This window comes from Lampris incognitus, chromosome 18 (assembly GCF_029633865.1).
Source record: "Lampris incognitus isolate fLamInc1 chromosome 18, fLamInc1.hap2, whole genome shotgun sequence".
Lineage (NCBI taxonomy): Eukaryota > Metazoa > Chordata > Actinopteri > Lampriformes > Lampridae > Lampris > Lampris incognitus.
In genome coordinates, this window is record NC_079228.1 from 24954917 (window position 1) to 24976376 (window position 21460).

The 21460-nt window shown below is 46.8% G+C and overlaps 1 protein-coding gene across 3 annotated transcripts in view; it reads right to left on the bottom strand.

Moving 5' to 3' along the window:
* Window positions 1–21460, bottom strand: part of LOC130128731 (ephrin type-A receptor 7) — a 181221-nt gene that overhangs the window by 20905 nt on the left and 138856 nt on the right. The window contains exons 7-11 of one of the 3 annotated variants that reach the window (XM_056298434.1): window positions 20182–20290; window positions 12329–12454; window positions 8943–8998; window positions 3839–3964; window positions 425–610 (exon numbers count right to left, since the gene is read on the bottom strand). In XM_056298434.1, coding sequence (XP_056154409.1) covers window positions 425–610; window positions 3839–3964; window positions 8943–8998; window positions 12329–12454; window positions 20182–20290 — 603 coding nt within the window. Of the gene's footprint in view, window positions 1–424; window positions 611–3838; window positions 3965–8942; window positions 8999–12328; window positions 12458–20181; window positions 20291–21460 lie in introns of all 3 variants that reach the window. The other 2 variants (XM_056298433.1, XM_056298435.1) reach the window with 2 other exon arrangements.

Genomic DNA, 21460 nt, shown 5'->3' on the forward strand with positions numbered 1-21460 from the left:
TCATCCTGGTGAGTGACCAATAGGACCACGGTAGAAAATTATGACATTTATAACCTAAGGATCACCAAGCTCAATACTTCCTCTCTTTCTCTCTCTGTGTGCTTGTGAGCTGCTATCACGGAAATGGTTGAAAATCATCACCTTTTGCAGACAGTTTTGTGAAAAATAGCTGGAGATGCTATTGTACCAAGTTTCCAACCCATGTTGCACTCATCTGCCAAGCTGAGACCAGGTCCAAATCCTTCATTTCCAGAGGCAAAAAAATTGCCGTCATTAACACAACCATTTTGAGATCATTTTGAATGTCCCTGGTTCACCTTGTTGCGACAGGCACGATTGGCTATTCGTCAGCCAATGTAGGTCGCCTTGCTGCTCACCCAGTCTCTTCACCCCTCCCTCCATCACCCGACCTCCCCTTCCTTACCAGTGGTGATGATGCCCTCCAGCCTGATGATGTTCAGGTGGTCAAACTGTCCCAGGATGCCGGCCTCGCTGAGGAAGGAGCGCCGCTGTTTCTCGGAGCAGCCGGCCCGCAGTGTCTTTATGGCCACAGGCAACTCCCTCTTACTGGGCAGCTTCAGACAGCCGCGGCACACCTCCCCAAAGTCCCCTGTAGGGGGAGACAGAGAGACAGAGGCGATGATCTGGACTGATCGATAACGAGCCGCAGAGAAGAGAGAGAGAAAGTAGAGGCGGTTGGCAAGTTTGAAGTTGCAGGTCAAACTGATGATATGAAGCAATATAAGTAAAAAGATGAAAAGAATGTGTGTTCGTGTGTGTTTGAGGGGGCTGCATGGGGGGGAGGATCAGAAGCAGGAGTGAGTTGTGATGACTGAGAGTAAGGGAAAAGGTGAAGGCAGACAGAACCATACACGGAGAAACATAGAGAAATCACGGGGGGGTGATGATGCAAAAGAAGAGACACTGTTGAGAAAGAGAGAGCGAGGATGTACAAAAAGATGAAAGGGAGATCAAAGATGGGGTGGAGTGCAGGTGAGACGGCGGGGCATCTTGACGAGACAGAGAAACAGAACAGATGGGGTCGGTCATGGTACAGCTAAGTATGCTGCAAGCCCATTTGGCCCACTTTGTGTTTAAATAATGTCTCTTGAGGCAAGTTGTGGGATGATGAAGAAAAGGGGTACAAACACCTTTAGGTCATGGGTGGAGCTGAAGAGGGGTTTTGGGATGCTATAGCACCACCTAGGGTAGCCACATTATCCTCTTAGAACCCGCAAGAAAGCTCTGTAGTTGCTGTAAATTAAAGGAGTGGATACAACGGACAATTTCTAATTTTAAAAAATTGTGAAACCTAATTTTTTTGCGGGGTTGAAAATAATAATCAAAGATATAAAAACTGACATGGTCACATGTGATGTTTTTTTTTTTTGCTACCCCTCCCCCTTTTCTACCCAATTGTACTTGGCCAATTACCCTATTTTCTGAGCCGTTCTTCCGAGCCGTCCCAGTGGCTGCTCCCCCCCCGCCGATCTGGGGAGGGCTGCAGACCACCACATGCCTCCACTGATACATGTGCTTCTTTTCACCTGACAGTGAGGAGTTTTGCCAGTGGGATGTAGCGTGTGGGAGGATCACACTATTCCCCCCAGTTCCACCTCTCCTCTGAACAGGCGCACCAACTGACCAGAGGAGGCGCGAGTGCAACCAGGACACATACCCACATCTGGCTTTCCACCCGCAGACAGGGCCAATTGTGTCTGTAGGGACGCCCGACCAAGCCAGATGTAACACGGAGATTCGAACCGCCAATCCCTGTGTTGGTAAGCAACGGAATAGACTGCCACGCCACCCAGACACCCCACAGATGGTCTGTTTGTTGTTATATTACACACAGTGCATGAGGATGGGGCAGTGTGGCATGCACTCTCCTAGCATAGCACGATTGCAGCATTCAAATTGATCTACTTTGCTTTTTACTTGTAGCCAAATATTTTGCTGAAAGTTAAAGTTGCAAAGTGATTTTGTTAGCCTGGCATTTCACAATGCGCATATTATTATTAGCATTGTGCGAACATTTGATGTTTGAACTCGTGAAACACAAATTCTCTCTCTTGCTCGCTCGCTTGCTCTCTGTGACTCAGCCTTATATCGCCTGGTACTTTTTTTCTTCTTCATTTAACATCAGGCTTATGGGATGGAATTGTGTTGTTTTGTTAGTCTAGCTGATAGAAGACTTTAGATGGATAGATTAGATGCATTCAGGGCTGAAATGTGCACTAATTTGTGGCTCTGTTTCTGTGTGCAGGATGTGACGTCTAGAATTGTTGTGGTTGTTCTTGTCTGAATTAATGTATGTGTCATAGCTGAGTGAAATTAAAGATTCAGTGATGTGTCTGTAGGCAGGCATTGTGAGAGCCTGATGTCCATATCCTGGTTTTGCCTTGCCTTGTGTGTCTGTGCATACTGAAAATCTTGCTGGATGACGGAGTGGCCCTGGTGCTGCCACTGCCCGAGCTGACAATATGACTGGATTAAGATGACCGCATAGAAGTGGGATCCTCATCCTCTGGGACCGATTCAATTCATACTTCAATAGGTGTTCAATGATCTGATCCATCTAGACACACATTAAGCAGCCAAAAGACTGATATGATTTTACTAAACCCTTCCACGACACAATACAATGTGGCGAGACATGATGCAATTCAATACAGCACGATGCAACGGTGCAAGTCACATTTTAATTCTACTACTGCTGTAGTTCTGAGACTGACTGCAAGAAGTAATCCTAATAATAGGTATATATATATATATATATATATATATATATATATATATATATATATATATTTACTCAATCCAGTGACGGGAGAGAACGAGAAGGATGGCGTCAACATCCTATCAAGAATCTCACTCGTTGGTAAGTAAAACATGAAAATCAGTGCAATGCTTGCAAAATGCAAAGTTAGCCCACACTTGTGATTTGTAAGTGTTCAGTGGTGCATCAAACATTTCTTCACTGTCAGTCGGGGTGAGGGGATTTATTTGAGCGATGGCTGGGGGCAAATGATAACAGGCAACGTGAGAGAAACGCATACTGATGGAGATAACTTTAGAGAACATGCCAAAGAAACGCATGATGCGAAAGGAGCAGCAATGGCAATTATTAGACGCTAAAAAACAGGAAAAAAGAAGTGTCATATCGGCTGTTACAGACACTGAAGGCTGTATCAATTTTTCCCTCCCAACTTGTGCCTCATACAAGCTGTCTGAATCGATGTAGCCATATCTTAAACACTGCAACCGGTGCATCGGTTTGAATCGGTGAATCATCACACCCCTATGACTGCAACTGCTGTCATAGGAGTTTACATTTGTTTACATTAGTAGGAACAGTGGAGAGGGCAGCATGATGGCACAGTGGTTAGCGCGGTCGCCTCACAGCAAGAAGGTCCTGGGTTCGAGCCCCAGGGTAGTGAATGTGTGTGTTTGTGTGTGTGTGTGTGTGTGTGTGTGTGTGTGGGCGTGTGGGCCCTGTGATGGCCTGGTGACCTGTCCAGGGTGTCTCCCCACCTGCCGACAATGACTGCTGGAATAGGCTCCAGCATCCCTGCAACCCTGAGAGCAGGGTAAGTGGTTCAGATAATGGATGGATGGATGGAATAGTGGAGATTTCCTCAGCTCTAGTAAATCCAAATGACTTTATTTGGGAAGAGGAATTTCACTCTTATCAGTTTATATAATGCCACACCAAAAAGAAAATACTTTTGAACAATTCTTCGAGTGACGACAAAGGTGATGGCATGTAAAAAAAAACAACAAAAAAAAACAATGACCAAACTTTCCCATGAGCACATTGTTCTGTACGGCCAGGCACCTGTGTGTATGATCCTCTCTATCTTGATGCTAGAGTTGTCCAGCTCCTTGGCAAAAGCGTGGACTGCCTGGAGCAGGTCCTCGCAGGTCTCCGGGTCAATGTAGGTCCTCCTGGTTGGGATCTTAACTGCAATGGTAAACAGCGAAACAACAATCCCAAAATGTTAAAGAGGGAATACAGCGAAGGAATAGAGAGAGCAAAAAGGGACTGAATAAATAACTTTGGGAAATGAAAACATGGTAAACACTCCTTAAAGTTGCAAAGGACAAAATTTAGAGTACACATGTTCTTATGTACAGGTGTGCACACATGCACATGCACCCAAACATGCACACAAATAAAACGCAACCAGGTTCCTTTTTTTTGGATTTTTTCCCCCCAGTCGTATCCGATCCCACTCTTCCGAGCCGTCCCGGTCGCTACTCCACCCCCCCTTCTGACCCGGGGAGGGCTGCAGACTACCACATGCCTCCTCTGATACATGTGGAGTCACCAGCTGCTTCTTTTCACCTGACAGTGAGGAGTTTCGCCAGGGGGACGTAGCGCATGGGAGGATCACGCTATTCCCCCCCAGTTCCCTCCCCCCCGAACAGGCACCTTGACTGACCAGAGGAGGTGCTAGTGCAGCAACCAGGACACATACCCACATCCGGCTTCCCACCTGCAGACACGGCCAGTTGTGTCGAAAGGGATGCCCAACCAAGCCACTGGCAACACGGGGATTTGAACTGGCGATCCCCGTGTTGGTAGGCAACGGAATAGACCCGTTATGCTACCCGGATGCCCCTACGCAACCGCTTTTCTAATGACCGAAAAGGACTTCTGATATGTAAGCTACATCTAAAACACCACACTTCATGTACAACTCGTGTTTTCTGGTTTGACTTTGTCCCATCCAACACTGTTTGTGTTTGCTTTGACCTTGCAGAGTCCAGAGACGGAGAGGAAACAAAGATCAGACTCCCGAGTCTTAAGGCTGATTTGAGCTTCTTCCACAAGGCTTGAGTGAGATCAAGGCTTTTTGTCTTTTCGACTCTTTCAAAATGCTATCGCACACTTGCACAGACAACACACACACACACAAACACACGCACACATGAACGCACACACACACACACACAGAAGATTATATGCTGTGTGTGAAATTGGGACAGGACACAGTAGACAGTAAAACGCTGAGGCAGAGAAGACTTGGAGGGCCACTGTACTAGTCAACTTCCTGCCTTGTTGTTGCTTTTACAGTGCGGCGGCTGATCCTGTAGCAGCATGACGCCCCCTTCATGAATGACAGCTTACAGCCTCAGCAGAGCAAAGCCTCCCGAAATAATGTGGTGCAACCTACTTACCGGCAGCCTGACATGTGATAAACAACTCAGTGACTATAAGCTGCTGTAGTATGGGATTATCTCACTGCAGTGCCCACGCTCTTATTAATATCAAGCAACAGAGCGAAAGACAACAAAGCAAGGCTGCAGGTGAACAGGGAATTACTCGAGCGAGAGAATACCTCCTCCGTTTCACAAAGAACAAAACAAAGAAACCTCCACTAAACGACCTTCTACCACGTTGGTGACTATTGTTAATGGCCACTGTCATTTGGCATTCTTTCTATCTAGTACACATCTTTTTTTTCTTCTCCGGCCCCCCCCCCCCCCCCCATTTTTCTCCCCAATTGCACTTGGCCAATTACTCCACTCTTCCGAGCCGTCCTGGTCACTGCTCCACCCCCTCTGCTGATCCGGGGAGGGCTGCAGACTACCACATGCCATGGGAGCGATCACGCTATTCCCCCCAGTTCCCCTTCCCCCCTGAATAGGAGCCCCGACCGACCAGAGGAGGCGCTAGTGCAGCGACCAGGACACATACCCACATCCAGCTTCCCACCCACAGACACAGCCCATTCTGTCTGTAGGGACGCCCAACCAAGCCTGCGGTAACACGGGGATTCGAATCGGCAAGTCCCGTGTTGGTTTAAATGTCCATCTACTGAGTTTGTGATCTTTTGGCATTCTTCCAGTACACATCTTTTTAAACGGCCTCAGTAAAAAAGGCTGCCAAAATACCAAAGGGGTGCTAGAGGGCAGGTGATGTATTCCAGTCTTTTGTATGATCACCAGGTAACACAAGAACCAGGAGTGTCCACCAGCCTATTTTTACTTAGAAACCAACAATTCCTTGGATAACTAATAACCAAAAGCCTTGAGATTGTAGCCATCAGTTAAGTGACCTTTGACCCTTGCTGCTACATGCTAAGGCTAATCTTCCAGAAAAAAAGTCTGGTAGTTTTCCCCAAAGCTGTGCCAAAGCCAGTTCTGAAATGTGATTACAGCCCCAGATCGACCTGAGGGATCCTATACTGGATGTTCATAACGGTTTATTGATCCCTCACACACACACAGACACACACAGACACACACACGCGCGCGCACACACACACACACACACACACACACACACACACACAAGCACGCACACACACAAGCACGCACGCATACACACACTTGCATGCACAGAGTTCTGTGTAAATAGACACACGTTCTCTCTCTCTCTCTTCTCTCACTCTTGCACGCACACACACACACACACACACACACACACACACACACACACACACACACACACACACACACACACACACACACACACACACACAAAGCCAAGAGTCCAATTACAGAGCAAATGAAAGCTTTTCTATTCAGGCTCAGTGTTGAGCGGAGGATCGAAGACTCTTTCTGTGAAATCGGTTTTTCAAAAACACTGCTGTATTGTACCATGTATTTTAAACCAGCCCTACGCATGCACACTCCCACTGTGCACACACACACACACACACACACACACAGGCACATGGACGGACAGCATGGATGTAAAACTGCAAGCACACAACCAAAAGACACATAAAAAGAAAAAACAATACGATAACAAACACACAATCAGTCAAGTTTGTTCTGCTCTCTGTCCAAGCTTGTGCATGTGCTCAGGGCTAACTGCCCCGCCACGAGCAAATCAACACAATCTACACACACAAGCACATTCACGCATGATTGAATGGCATGTAAGTATGCGCTGAAGCATATCCAGAGCATGTGCACAACCACAAATATTTACACTCGACCGGGGCAATATCCCACTCTCACGTTATCATTTACCCTAATGCCCTCCTGCACCCCCAACCCCCCACACCAGCTCATTTAGCATCTCTCCCCCTGTCCCTGCATTTCTCTCCCACACACACACACACACACACACACACACACACACACACAGAGGGATGGATGATATCCATAACTGGTCTGTTAATGGAGACTGGATTTGAGTCTTGGTCCTCACCTCCCCTCAGCTGCATGTTTCTAGGTCAGCCCAAAATACACCGTCACAACACTAGGAGTCCAAGCAATGCTTGGTCTGGTCTTGGTATCAGGAGTCTCTCTCTTGCTCTCTCTCACTCGCACTCTCTCCCTCTTCCTCAAGCTCTCCCTCTCTCTCTTTCCCTTGTGCACTCTCTCTTTCTCCCTCTCCCTCATGCTCTCTCTCTCGCGCTCTCTCCCTCTCCCTCATGCTCTCTCGCTTGCTCTCTCTCTCCCTCAAGCTCTCTCTCCCCCTCGCGCTCTCTTTCCCTCTCGCTCTCTCTCTCGCTTTCTCTCTCCTTCTCTTACAAACTCACCCCCCTCACAAACTCCCTCATCCTCCCTCTAACCTTTCCGAACAACTTTTTTTCCTCATTTACATAGCTGCTCTCTTTCTCGCTCACGCGTTCAGTATTCATTCACAGGCCTGACTGATCTGCCGTCGTCCCACTTCCTCTTGCCCACCCTCAAACTGTCCTGCTGCCACACTATCTGATGACCGCAGCGTGTTTAAAGAGCCAGGCAGACCCGCAGCTGGCAGGTCAACATTGGGCATCCAGGCCACTCACTAGTTCACAAACCCACAAACAGGCTTGGCGGGGCCAGCAGGGCCACGACAGTGTTGTGTACATCTTAGGTGGGATCCCACGTGACGCAGAGGGAAATGTACTCTAGTCTGTCTTCCCACGGTTTGTGTGTGTGTGTGTGATTTAGAAGAACACTGAGTGTGTGCAGCATGTGTATTTGATTTGATAGAGTGGAAAAGAATGAATCTGTGTGCGTGTGTGTGTGTGTTTGACACATACAGTACACCAAAACTGAGTATGCAAAATGTTTGTTTGATAGACGGGAAAAAATTGATCTCTGAGTGTGTTTGATAAGTACACAAAATTGTGTGTGTGTATGTGTGCATGCTTGTCAGCTGTTGGCATGTCTTTGTTTGAGCAGATTTAATTCCCATCTGCATGGCTTCAGCTCATTATTCATCAGGCATAGCTCTCCAAACCCCTCGAGGGCTCTGCATGCTGCATGCATGGAGATTAAACAACACACACACACACACACACACAATCATTCACACACATGCACACACACATGAAATTCATAAAAATACAGTATTCAAAACAAATGAGTTCTCGAAGAAGAAGAAAAAATAGCAGCTCACACACACATTCACAAGAATGTTTAACATGTCAAACCACCTCCATCCTTTCACTGTCAGTCAGAAGCATGTGAGGGGTTCGTGAGCCCAGACACACAAAACAAAAAACTACCCCAGAACGACATCCGATACAAAATACAATCATTTAGAAAAGTTCCTGGTCTGGGAGAAGAAACACATCCTCCCTTCCAACTTCCCATTTTCTTGACTTCTGCTTTTACCCACAAAAACACCCTTCCCTCGTTCCTTTTCCCCCTCCCCTTTTCCGGTTGGTTATCTTGCCCTCCTCCTCATTTCAATCTCCCTCCATCAACTTGTGCCTCACACACCATCTGATGGAGTGTGTAGTGCTCTCCGAGGTGGCTTAGCACGCAGTCAGAATTAAGAATTCATACGGCTGTGCTACTTAATGCTTCATAAGTAATCTCTAATGCACACAGGCCAGACAACCTTATCGAAGGACCCCCCCTCCCCTGGGAGACCCCCCCCCCGCGAGAGTACAGTATGACGTATACGACACTCAAGACATGCACATATAAAGACAAGCACACGTGCACACCTGTGACACGAGTGTTTTTGCACTGCCATCACTTACACTGGAAGTAGAGCTCCTCGTCGCCCTCTTGAGAGGCTTTGCTGTAGCCGCACTGTCTGCAAAACATACAAGTGTGGGCATCAGACAGTGTGCAGACAAATACAAGTATCAGACGCAGTTATCATCCTCTGTAACAGACAATATAGTATATGAAATAGCTGTATGATGAGAGAGAGAGAGGGGGAGGGAAAGAGAGAGAGTGAGAGAGAGTGAAAGTGCAAGGGAGAGGGAGAGAGCGAAGGAGAGAGAGCGAGAGAGTGAAAGAGCAAGAGAAAGAGGGAGAGAGAGCAGGACAGGGAGAGAGCGAGATAGGGAAGGAGAGAGAGAGAAAGAGCAAGAGAGAGAAAGAGCGAGAGAGAGAGGGAAGGAGAGAGAGAGCGAGAGAGAGAGGGAAGGAGAGAGAGTGGGTACTGATATTGGAGATGGATAGATGTAGAGAGGCATTTGGCCAGACCCCTGATGCGATGGTGCTGATGAACAACAGTGAGGCTAAATAACTGGCAAACCACCCCGATCTGGCCGCGCGGGACGGCTGGCTGGCTTTATAGACATGGTTGCCCTTTCTGTCTCGTCTGGGTTTTTCAGTCTATTGAGGAGTTTTGGGGACGTTTAAAGAGGACACACAAATACACACAGGAAGATAAGACATGCTGGCTTGCTGTCATGCACACACACACACACACACACACACACACACACACACACACACACACACACACACACACACACACACACACACACACACACACAGACAGATTAACAAGCAATGAACAGGCGTCCCCAGCGTCCAGCTCTGAGCTGACTGGGATTAGAGTACGTGACACGAACCAAGACGGTGTGACAGAGCCAAGGAAGCCGTCGTCAGGATGGCAAACTGCCGCTGATGAACAAGAGTTTTGACAACATGGTTCAGCAGAAAAACCTTCACGGAGAGGGTCCTTGAAGAGCTTCACAGCCTGTATCTTGGAAGTTAAACTAAGGACAGGTGGTTCGAGGGAACCTTCTCAGGGTTTCAATACTGTCACAATCTGAGGTACCCAACAATTAAAAGCCTCCTCAAATCCCCTGGTTTTTTTTTTTCTTAATTAATTTTAATTTTTTCAAAAATTTTAAAAATTGTTTCGATTTTTTAAAATCAATTTTTAGTGCTTTTATACATTTTAATTAATGATTTAAAATTTGGGGGTTTTAATGAGGTGGGATAAGACAGTGTGTATGTGTACATGTATGTCTGAATGTTTGTGGTTAAATGTCGAGGAAGCTCCACATCTTCTGCTTATAGGGACAAAACCAGGGACAGTGGGCCAGTGAAATTTTACAAAATATGTGTGCATGTGTATTTGTATACACAGTGTGTGTGTGCGTAAGCCCTTGTGTGTTAAACCATATGCACACACTTGTGTGTGACACTGTGACCTCATATTTGCTCAGAGAGCTGTGTGTTAATGTGTACGTCAGAACACATCACCGCTTCACGCAAAGGGGTGCACTGCTGAGAGGAGGTTCACACCCTGACACACTCACAGTGTGGGTTCAAATTGTGTCTGTGTCCTTGTGTCCACATGTGTTCCTACGTAAACCTGTGTATGATGCCATTTGTGCTCCCATGTCTGCAACCATACCTTAACTTGCATTTGTGTGTTAACATACAATGTGTGTCTTTGCATGTGTGTGTGTGTGTGTGTGTGTGTGTGTGTGAAGGTGAATCTGACACATCCCTAGCCCGTGTAGGTGCTGGACGGGGAGACAAGGGCAGGACCCTGTCTGTCACAACACACCAGCAAACACATGCAGCACGGGTGGCCCGGCCTGGGGATGCCGGTGTGGGTGACGAGACGGGGGAATTAACAGATAAGGGAGCAAAGGGATGGGGCAAAAAAACAGGCAAAGGTGGCAAAGACTCAAGAGAATAAGATAGGAAGCTAAGAAAGACACGGAAATGGAGTTAAACAGGATGACAGAGTAAATGTCTTTGGCGGTGGACGAGGAAGAAAAGAGGCAATGACTAATGGAATAGAGGGTCAGAGGTCAAAACAGGAAAGGGGAACAAAAGAAAGGGAACAAGTAGAGAATGGGGTAAGGCAGCAAGGGTACACTGGGTGGGGAAGCAAAGGGGATAATATGTAGTGCCAAATTTACATAGCCAAAACCACACAGTGATTACTAATACCTGGATTAATCTTTACTAATTAATGTGTGGTCAAAGATGGCCCATGTTTAGCAGTGGCAGTTTTGGCTGATTTGAAACTGCAAGGATAATTTGCTCCTCCATTTTTGTCAATGGCCAGGACCACTGAGCGCCAGAATATATTTAGCTAATTGTGTGCAATACGGAAGATTATTTTTAGAAGCCATCAAATACATGTGGCATGGACTCTGCTCTCTCATTGGCTGCTGCGCTTACCTACCGCTCAGAAAGTCTGACAGGCACTTTTGGGAGTAGGGAGACAGTAACATACATAGATACAGCGCCGGTCCCCATCGGCAATGGTTTGAATCTCCACCCCTTGCCACTACTGACTGCTGGCTGTGTGATGGGGTGTAACAGCAAACAGAGAGCGAGAGAGCGAGAGAGCGAGAGAGAGAGACAGACAGACAGACAGACAGACAGACAGACAGACAGAGACAGACAGACACATAAACACACAAAGAGAGACAGACAGAGAGAGAGAGAGAGAGACAGCGATAGATGAAAGAATATGGAAGAAGCGCAGGGTGTTGGAGGGAAACACCGAGACAGCTCAGAGCAGTGCATGGCAGAATGCAGGGCTGAAGAAGGAAAGAGGGAGGACACTGGAAGAGGAATAAAGGATGCAATGGACTAAGGCAGCAAAACAGGGCGAAATAGTGCAATGTGGGCCATGGTCAAATGCAACACAGGGATAGAGTCCATGTTCCTGGCTGTAAATCTTCATCTTGACAGTTTTTTAAAATAGAGACGAAGCATGACAGGGGACGGGGGGGAAAAAACTAGGGGGAAAGGGAGTGTGAAAAAGGCTATGAAGTAACACTGCCCTCGACACTAAAGGTCCATGACTTCAGACATTTTGGTATGTAACGGATATGCAGAGGAGAAACCCAGAGGCTGTAGGGGCTTCTCACTGAATTAAACAGAAATTCACCCTCAATCATTTTTTAGGGTTCATTTCACATCTCCTATGACTTCAGAGAGAAGTTGCGGGCATATTAATGGAACCAGGTCAAAAAGCCCCACAAAGGACAGAAAAAAGGAGATTTTAAATTTCTTTGGCTTATTATTTCTTCTCGCTCTCCCTCTTGGTTTGTGGAAGGGGTGCAGCGTGTGGATGCGTTGCAGGGAAGGATGCGGAGGGAGCAGGGTGGGGAAATGAGAGGAGGTGGCAGGGAGTGCAGACATGCCAGTGTACCTGCTGGGCGTCAGCTGTGTGAAGGGAGGAAGAGGAGAGAGAAGAGGAGGAGGAGGTAGAGTGGAGAAGGAGGTGGAGAGCAGCACCACGCTAGCAGGAGTTACGTTGGAGGAGTTCGAACAGAGGCTGCTGAGAAAACGAAAAAAAAAAAAAAAGTGGTTGTAAAAGGGCCAAGGTCAATCCCTCACTCATTTGCTTTGCAAACCTTTTCAGATTCCAGTGCACTGACTCTAAACAGGAAGACATGATGGATACTGACAGTACCCCATCATACATGACTGTAGGAGTACTAATACTAATACATTATCAGGAATCACGAATACTGACGTTTCATTTCATGTACTTGCATACATGAAATGAAATGAAAATTTGTTTCCCCCAGCCCACAGCATTGCAACACAAAGACAAAAACACAAGAACACATATATCAAACTACAAAAAAAAAAAAAAAAAAAAAAAAAAAATCATCACTGTCGGAGAGAACGAACGCCAGAATGGCTGTCGGAACTGCCGATCTGCATGGACTAGCAGTTAGCTTAGCATGCCCTGCTTCTGCGTCCTGTCAGACTGCCCTTGGAGTTTCCTCTTTGAGTGTGGCTCCGGGTAGGGGCCGTGGTCCTTGGGCCCACCGGATGCCGCAGACCAGGCTCCCTCAGCCAATCCAACGCCAGCTCTCCCAGTCAGACACCTTCGGCACACCTCCCCGCACTCCACCCGACAACACCAAAAACACAGTCGATGCTCGGCGAGGCTGCCGCCAGACCGCCCTCGGTGTTATTGGAACTGCCGGTCTGCATGGGCTAGCAGTTAGCTTAGCCTGCCCCGCTTCCGTGTCCTGCTAGACTGCCCTCGGTGTTACCTCTTTGGGTGCAGCTCCGGGCAGGGTTGTGGTCCTTGGGCCCACAGGATGCAGCAGACCAAGCTCTCCCAGCCAGATAAGGCAAAAAGTAGCTGAATGGACATTGACTCATTACACTGAAGTCTTACTCTTTGTATTCTTAAAATACCTGATCAATTAATCATTATTCATGTTCTTTACTCTAAAAGTAATTGTTTTTTACAGTTTTGGTAAAGGAGAACTCTTATATGAAAGTACTGCAAAAATGGCAACGCTGTAGAAACTTAAACAGATCACCTGAAATCCAGCTCTAATTGGCTATTGGTGAGGGCAGACTTAAAAAAATTAACCCCTCTCAGTCTTAGGGTGGTACATAATTTGGCGATAACCTTGTTTGAGAAGTCAACATGCATGCTGCTCTGGTGCTGGGACACACCAAGAATGGAAATTAGATTACGGATGCCTGAATGTGAACTATCTTTAGCCATATTCTGTCACTATCAACTCAGCCTCCACCCACACAGCAAACATCTCGACGACAAGTCAAGAAAAATAGTTAAAATTTGTATTCATTTTCAAGTCCTTTCGCACATGTACGGCCCAAATGTTTATGTCTGCAGGGGAAAACACAAAGCAAAAAAACAATATCCAAAATGGAGGGATGTCCTTGTCTACTGGAGGGGAACTCTCCATGATAAGAAAGCGTTGATCTGTAAAAGACCCACAGCCAGCCAAACAGCCTTTCTGTAGGCCTGCCTGAATCCTGACAATCTTGCCCTCGTCTTTTTTCTTCTTTTCTTTCTAATTCCTCGCTCCTGTTTCTGTGTCACCAAGAGTCAATGGCCCTATGAAATTACCTTCTGGCTCCTTCTCCTCTGTTATTCTCACGCCTTGCTTTCCTCTTGCCCTACTCTCTATCCTCTGCTCCAGAGAGCTTGTCACTCCCTCAATCTACCGCTGACTTGGTGGAGACAAAACACAAACGCACACACACACACATGCAAACACACGCACAAAAACAGGTGGCCAGTGGAGAGTAAACAATCTCTGCACTGACCAGTCAAGCCTGGGCTTCCTGGAGAATGTCAGGGCAATGCTGTGGAACCTGATCTCTATCAAACTCTGTCAGGCACCAATAGACACATGAGAGAGAGAGAAAGAGAGAGAGAGAGAGAGAGAGAGAGAGAGAGAGAGAGAGAGAGAGAGAGAGAGAGAGAGAGAGAGAGAGAGAGAGAGAGAGAGAGAGAGAGAGAGAGAGAGAGAGAGAGAGAGAGAGAGAGAGAGAGAGAGAGAGAGAGAGAGAGAGAGAGAGACAGAGAGACAGAGAGACAGAGACGGCGAGAGAGAAAGAGACAGAGAGAGAGCGAGAGAGAGAGAGTGTATGTGTGTGTGTGAGTGTCTGTGAATGAGTGAGTGAGTGTATGTGTCCAAGAGAAAAATGAAATGAAATGAAAGCCACTTTATTTGTCATTGTATTCTTACAATGAATTTGTCCTCTGCATTTAACCCATCCTATTGTATAGGAGCATTGGGCAGCTGCAGCGACCGAGGACCAATTCCAGTTCTTCTTTCCATTGCCTTGCTCAAGGGCACAGAGAGGAGGACCCTAACATGTATGTCTTTTTGATGGTGGGAGGAAACCGGAGCATTCGGAGGAAACCCACACAGACACAGGGAGAACATGTAAACTCCACACAGAAAGGACCTGGGACGACCTGGGGTTCGAACCCAGGACCTTCTTGCTGTGAGGCAACTGTGCTAATCACTGAGCCACCATGTTTGGTCTCATCAGTGTGTACTGATCTGCTTGTAGGGTGTAGGTTGAGGAGAGCTTGGAGAAGTGGAGGTATGCACTGGAGAGAAGAGGAATGAAAGTCAGTAGGCGCAAGATGGACTACATATGTGTGAATGAGAGGGACGACAGCGGAATGGTGAGGATGCAAGGGGTAGAGGTGACAAAGGCATATGAGTTTAAATACTTGGGGTCAACTGTCTAAAGTAACGGGGAGTGCAGAAGAGAGGTGAAAAAGAGAAGGCAGGCAGGGTGGAGTGGGTGGAGAAGAGTGTCAGGAGTGATTTGCGACAGAAGGGTACCAGCAAGAGTTAAAGGGAAGGTTTACAAGATGGTTGTGAGACCAGCTATGTTATATGGTTTGGAGACAGTGACACTGATGAAAATACAGGAGACGGAGCTGGAGGTGGCAGAGTTGAAGATGCTAAGATTTTCATTGGGAGTGATGAAGAAGGACAGGATTAGGAACGAGTATATTAGAGGGACAGCTCAGGTTGGACGGTTTGGAGACAAAGCAAGAGAGGCGAGATTGAGATGGCTTGGACATGTGCGGAGGAGAGATGCTGGGTATATTGGGAGAAGGATGCTGAATATGGAGCAGCCAGGGAAGAGGAAAAGAGGAAGGCCAAAGAGGAGGTTTATGGATGTGGTGAGGGAGGACATGCAGGTGGCTGGTGTGACAGAGGAAGATGCAGAGCACAGGAAGAGATGGCAACAGATGATGCGCAACCCGGAACGGGAGCAGCCGAAAATAGTAGGAGTAGTGTGTACTGATCTGCATGACTGCATAAGTGCATGTGTCCTGGCGTTGTGCTCATGACTCTTAATGAAGGGCTCGAGAGACGCAGGGAGTGAGTACGACAAAAAAATGGAGAGAGAGAGAGGCACACAGAGATGAAATGAAATGCTAAGAGGGAGCGAGAGAGAGAGAGAGAGAGAGAGAGAGAGAGAGAGAGAGAGAGAGAGAGAGAGAGAGAGAGAGAGAGAGAGAGAGAGAGAGGGGGAAAGCTGGAGAGAATAGGATGATGGTGGTGGAGCACCACAGGACCCTGAGGCAGAACCAATCCAGCAGACGAAAACACAATTTACAGCTGCTTGATCTGACACAGCCTTTTCATTCAAGGGGCCCATCAGATGTTTTGATAAAGTGGGTTTGAGAGCTGGTGCACATGAATACGTGTGTGTCCATGTGTGTGTGTGTTCATTTGTACGAGTGTGCAGGAGTAATATGTAAAATTCACCAGCGTGTGTCCATGAATGTTATCACATGAGTTTGTTAGGGTACATGTGTGTCTGTGGTATAGCTCCCTACATCTGTCTCCTGTGGGTGCAGGATTCATTTACATGTGTGTCTGGGCGAGCAAGCAGAACAGGCTAATTGAGGCCCCGTGGCTGTAGCCAGGGGCTCAGTGTCTATTTGCATACAGGAGAGCCATGGTAATTGAGGCATCAAGCCGTCCCTCTTTGTCTCTGTACAACACATGAAGAGCAAACTAATGGTCTGGAAGAGGACAATAATGGAGACTACCTGCAATGAATGCGATGATTGGTACAAAAAGTGGGGGGGATGCAGATAAGGATTATTATTATTCACCAGGATCTGTGTGTGTGTGTGTGCCTGTTCATGTGTTTGTTGGTGTGTGTGTGTGTGTGTGGGTCCTGCATCACCTGAAAGCAGGAAGGATTTTGAATTAGAGTGACCGAATGGAAGGAGATGTTTGTATGCACCACTGTGTGTGTGGCATGAATGCAGTCATGCATCCTGATTGTACGTTAGTGTGTCTAAATGTGCCCATCATCTACTTGTGTGCATGCGTCTGACTGACAGCTTCAGTTTGCACTGTGCTGATGTGAATGAATGGAGGCCATTTCTTCACCCTGCTGGTTCTGTCTCATCCATTCCTTACCCATATTACCTCTACCATTTCTAATTTACAATGCCCCCTCCATACAAATAAGTGCACCACTGGGTGCACAGAATAGATCTATCTGACTGGGGCTGGTGTGTGTGTGTGTGTGTGTGTGTGTGTGTGTGTGTGTGTGTGTGTGTGTGTGTGTATGTGTGTGTGTGTGTGTGTGTGTGTGTGTGTGTGAAAGTGAAAAGGAAGAGACAGATGGCTTGCAAACTAAACCAAGAGAGAGGCGTACAATATATTGAACAAAAATCCCCCTGGACGGACCAGAGCTGAGTGCTGTCCAAGTGAAACAAACATACAATTGTCTTTCTATTCATGTGTTGTGTACGTGTGTAATCGTGCACAACTGTGTAGGAGTGAGTACGTACACTTCCGACCTGTGTGGAGTGAGTTGTGAATGTGTGGGAGTGTGTGTGTGTGTGTGTGTGTGTGTGTGTGTGTACAAGTGTGTCTGTAGGCATGTGTGAGCCAGGCTGGCAGAGCAAAGTAGTTGGAAAGGAAAGCAGAAATGTACTCCCCTCCTTTATCTGCTCAACTGAATAAAACATGCACGTCTTAAGTCTGATGTGCGCAATATGATACCATTTCCCTGAGTTAACACAAAGCACCAGCACTGAGTTTGGACATGGAAGATACCACAGTGGTTTGTTGGCTGATTGGTTGGAGTTTGATTATATGATTATATGGCTTCAATATATATATATAGGAATCAATGAACAGAAATTGCCTTGAAATCTCACTAATTGTGGATGACGATTCGGGGTGCCGTGCACTTACACTTCCCAATGTATGGTTGTTGAAAGCAGCCAATCTAAATCACTTTGTTTGTTTTTTTGGATTCCCCCCCCTTTCTCCCCAATTGTACCTGACCAATTATCCCACTCTTCCGAGCCATCCCGGTTGCTGCTCCACCTCCTCTGCAGGTCCAGGGAGGGCTGCAGACTACCACATGCCTACTCCGATACATGTGGAGTCGCCAGCCGCTTCTTTTCACCTGACAGTGAGGAGTTTCACCAGGGGGATGTAGCATGTGGGAGGATCACACTATTCCCCCCAGTTCCCCCTCCCCTCTGAACAGGTGCCCCGACCGACCAGAGGAGGCGCTAGTGCAGCGACCAGGACACATACCCACATCCGGCTTCCTACCCACAGACACGGCCAATTGTGCCTGTAGGGACGCCCAACCAAGTCGGAGGTAACACAGGGATTCGAAACAGCAATCCCTATGTTGATAGGCAACAGAATAGACTGCCACACCACCTGAACACTAAATTACGTCTAAGAAGCATTAACTTTTTTTTTTGAGCGGTTAGATCAACAAATGGTAAATGTGCTTCTCTTTTTCTATAAATTTATTTCTGATTTTTCCCTTTTTCTCCCAATTTAGTGGCCAATCACTCCCTATTCTAATTCAAACACCCACCCTCGTACTGTATGCATTCTCCAACTGCATCTCTCCGGCTGGCAGTTTTGAAGGACTCGCCTCGCCACTTTCGTGACAATGTGAATCCAGGCCGAATCACTGCTTTTTCCGACACACCCAGAGACGCAGTCATGTGACGAACACAAGCCGACTCCGCCCCCCTCCCGAAGACAGCGTCACCAATTATTGCTGCTTCATTGAATCCGGCCATAGTCGAATCTGACGAGACCAAGGCGCGAACCCCAGTGGGCAACTGTATCAACACAAAGCCGATGCTTAGACCGCTACACCACCGCGGACCCCGATGTGCTTCTCTTTTGATGAATCGTTGTCATTTAGGGCCCTGTGACCCTAAAAACCTTGCATAGGCTATGTGTTTTGTAAAATGCATGTTCTGTTATTTCACTGTTTTACCTTCATGAAATTGAAAATTGCAGAGCTTTAATTTTTAACGTTCTGGGGACCTAGTTACAGCTTAGGTATGTAGTTTTACTTTGACAGTGTCATCAGAAAGTGTGCAAAGCTGGATGTTTGGGCCTGCCTTTTGTTTAGGCTGCCCCCTCACATTATGAGAACTGGAGCATCTAACAATACTGGCTGCCTTCCTAGTCATCCCTCCAGCCACCACTCACTTCAAAGCATCTCACTCTGATAGAAAGAAAAAAAAGAAAACCCCTCAGAAATCGGCTACAGCCCAAGTAAGGCCGTGGGCAGTGTGCTGAACAATGTGGACACACCGCTGGTGCAGGAGGCTAATGAGGCTGCCTGGGAAACCATCCATGTACTCCTGACTGAGAGCTTCATTGGTGTCCGCTCTGCAGCCATGCTCCTCTCCCCTCTTCCTCTTCCTCGTCTCTAGCTGCTTATTTGAAATACTGAACTGGTAGAATAATAACAGAGGATGAGCTGGGCTCCATAATCTCTCATCATCAGCCGCTTCTCCAGAGTCGGGTCTAGTTGGCAGCAAGCTAAGTAGGGCACTCCATACGTCCCTCTCCCCAGCAACGTCCTCCAGCTCCTCCTGAGGGGATTCCAAGACGTTCCCAGGCCAAAATGGACATGTAGTCCCTGCAACGAGTTCTGGTTCTTCCCTGGAGTCTCCTCCCAGACCAGTCTGCAATGCCGGAAGTTGGCACACCCCGGTCTCCGCCTTTGCCTGCCATCCGGCCTACACTGCACCCTACCCCAATGCTCATCCCTGCGGATGGTGGGTCCATAATTTATTCATTTATTTATCAACTTCTTTGAATGCCAGGAAAGGAGGAAGCCCTCTATGTGACCTGGTCATGTGGCAGACTAATGATCTACGCTGGTGACACAGCCATTGTACTTGTGAATGTGTAAGGTCACCTGCTTTGTAACTCGAAGCCTCTGCTGTCTTCTCTCTCCTCCTCTCCATCTATGCCCACTGTTCTATGTGGAAAAACTAATTAGACACCGCTGAACTATCCGCCCTCCTCTTTTATATATAAAAAAAAGGATGGCAAAAGGTTTGTGCCCTTGCCAATGTTTTACCCTGGGCTTAGACAGCTCTATTACTGAACTTGCCTCTCAATGCTGCGAGTTACCAGCTGTTGAGCCTGCCCGAAGGATTTCCCTTTCAGCCGCTCTCCTATTGTCAGTTCCCTGCACATGCCTACCACAGGGATACCACATGCATTATCGCACTCTGGATTATTATGGAGAAGTATGCAACAGCTTGAATGTATGTGAAGAGTTGTGTTGTAATGGTGTGTGCGTGGGGACGTGTGTGTAATTTTGTTTGACACGCTTAAATGAGGCAGCTCAATGTCTGTAAGATGCTCAACAGGGATCTTAGGGGTACAGGATGAGAGACCACACTATTAGAAACATATGCTTGTGTGTGTGTGTGTGTGTGTTTACCTTCGCCAGATGAGCAGGCCCACTCCCATGGAGAGTAGCATGATGAGAGCGGCCACAGACACCACCACTATAATAACCACAGGATTCTGCTCACTGGATGCCAGTGCCACTGCAAAAGGTACAACATACCCAGTGCACAATGTGAATACATACCCACAAGAAAATACACACTGAGGCAAAATGCACACACACACACAGGCACTAGCAAATCACACACATGCACACACACCGTGCATGCGCACATGCGCGCGCGCACACACACACACGCATGTCTGCAAAGGATTACAACTGCAGAAAACACAAACTCATGTTTGCACACTGCGTGGAGTTGTGGTCAAACAAGTATGAACACCTACACTGTGCGATAATACAAAGGAATTTACACTCACATACAGAATTTACACTCACATACACAGGCAGACTCGTTGAGGGAGTGAGAGCAAATAAAGGGTTAGCAGTATGAGCAACACTAGAATGACCAAGGCCGTCATTTTGATGGTTTTGGATTTTCCCCGTTTAATAACTTTGTAAAAAAAAAAAAAAGATACAGACCTGCCGCTCCCTGAATGTGCCTAAAATTGCATATATTTGCATTGAAATGAGTTTTAGATCAATTGCACAAAAAAAGTAAGGTTAAAATCTACCTAAAGCGACCATGAGCCGTCAAAAAGACGGCTCGTAATTTGTGCATCACGGTGCGTGTCATGTCAGTATTTATGATGTGTGTTGGTCACATCATTTCCTTCGTGAAGTTTGCTGCTCTCTCCTAGAAACACACTAGTGTCCTCCAGTGTAGAGCAATAGTGTAAACTTGATTTCAGATTATTGCCAACATGTCTGGTTACAGACGCCATTACAGACGCACCATGACTACCACCGACACATTGCAGTATTTACAGGCGTTGGAAAGTGGCCATTTTAAATTGGTTGAAAAATAGTATTAAAAGTTGTTGAAATGCTAATTTGGTGTCACCTAGTTTCATAAGACATACTAACATATGTAATGCATTAACATCTCAATTGGGTATTTATAGCTTGACAGAATATAGAGTTTAAAAACCGCGGCAGTAAAAATGACCACCCACGGTCGTTCTAGTAGTTTTTAAGTTCCAGTCGTAGCTTGAGACTGTTTTAATATTTATTTTCAGTTCTTTTTTTACATTTCACATTTTACAGGCCTTGTAAGGTTTGTTGGATTAGCAATATATGTTTTCTGTTTTGTTTTTCAGGTAATATTTTCACTTTTATACTTTTGCTGTTCAAGTTTTCTGAAGTTTAA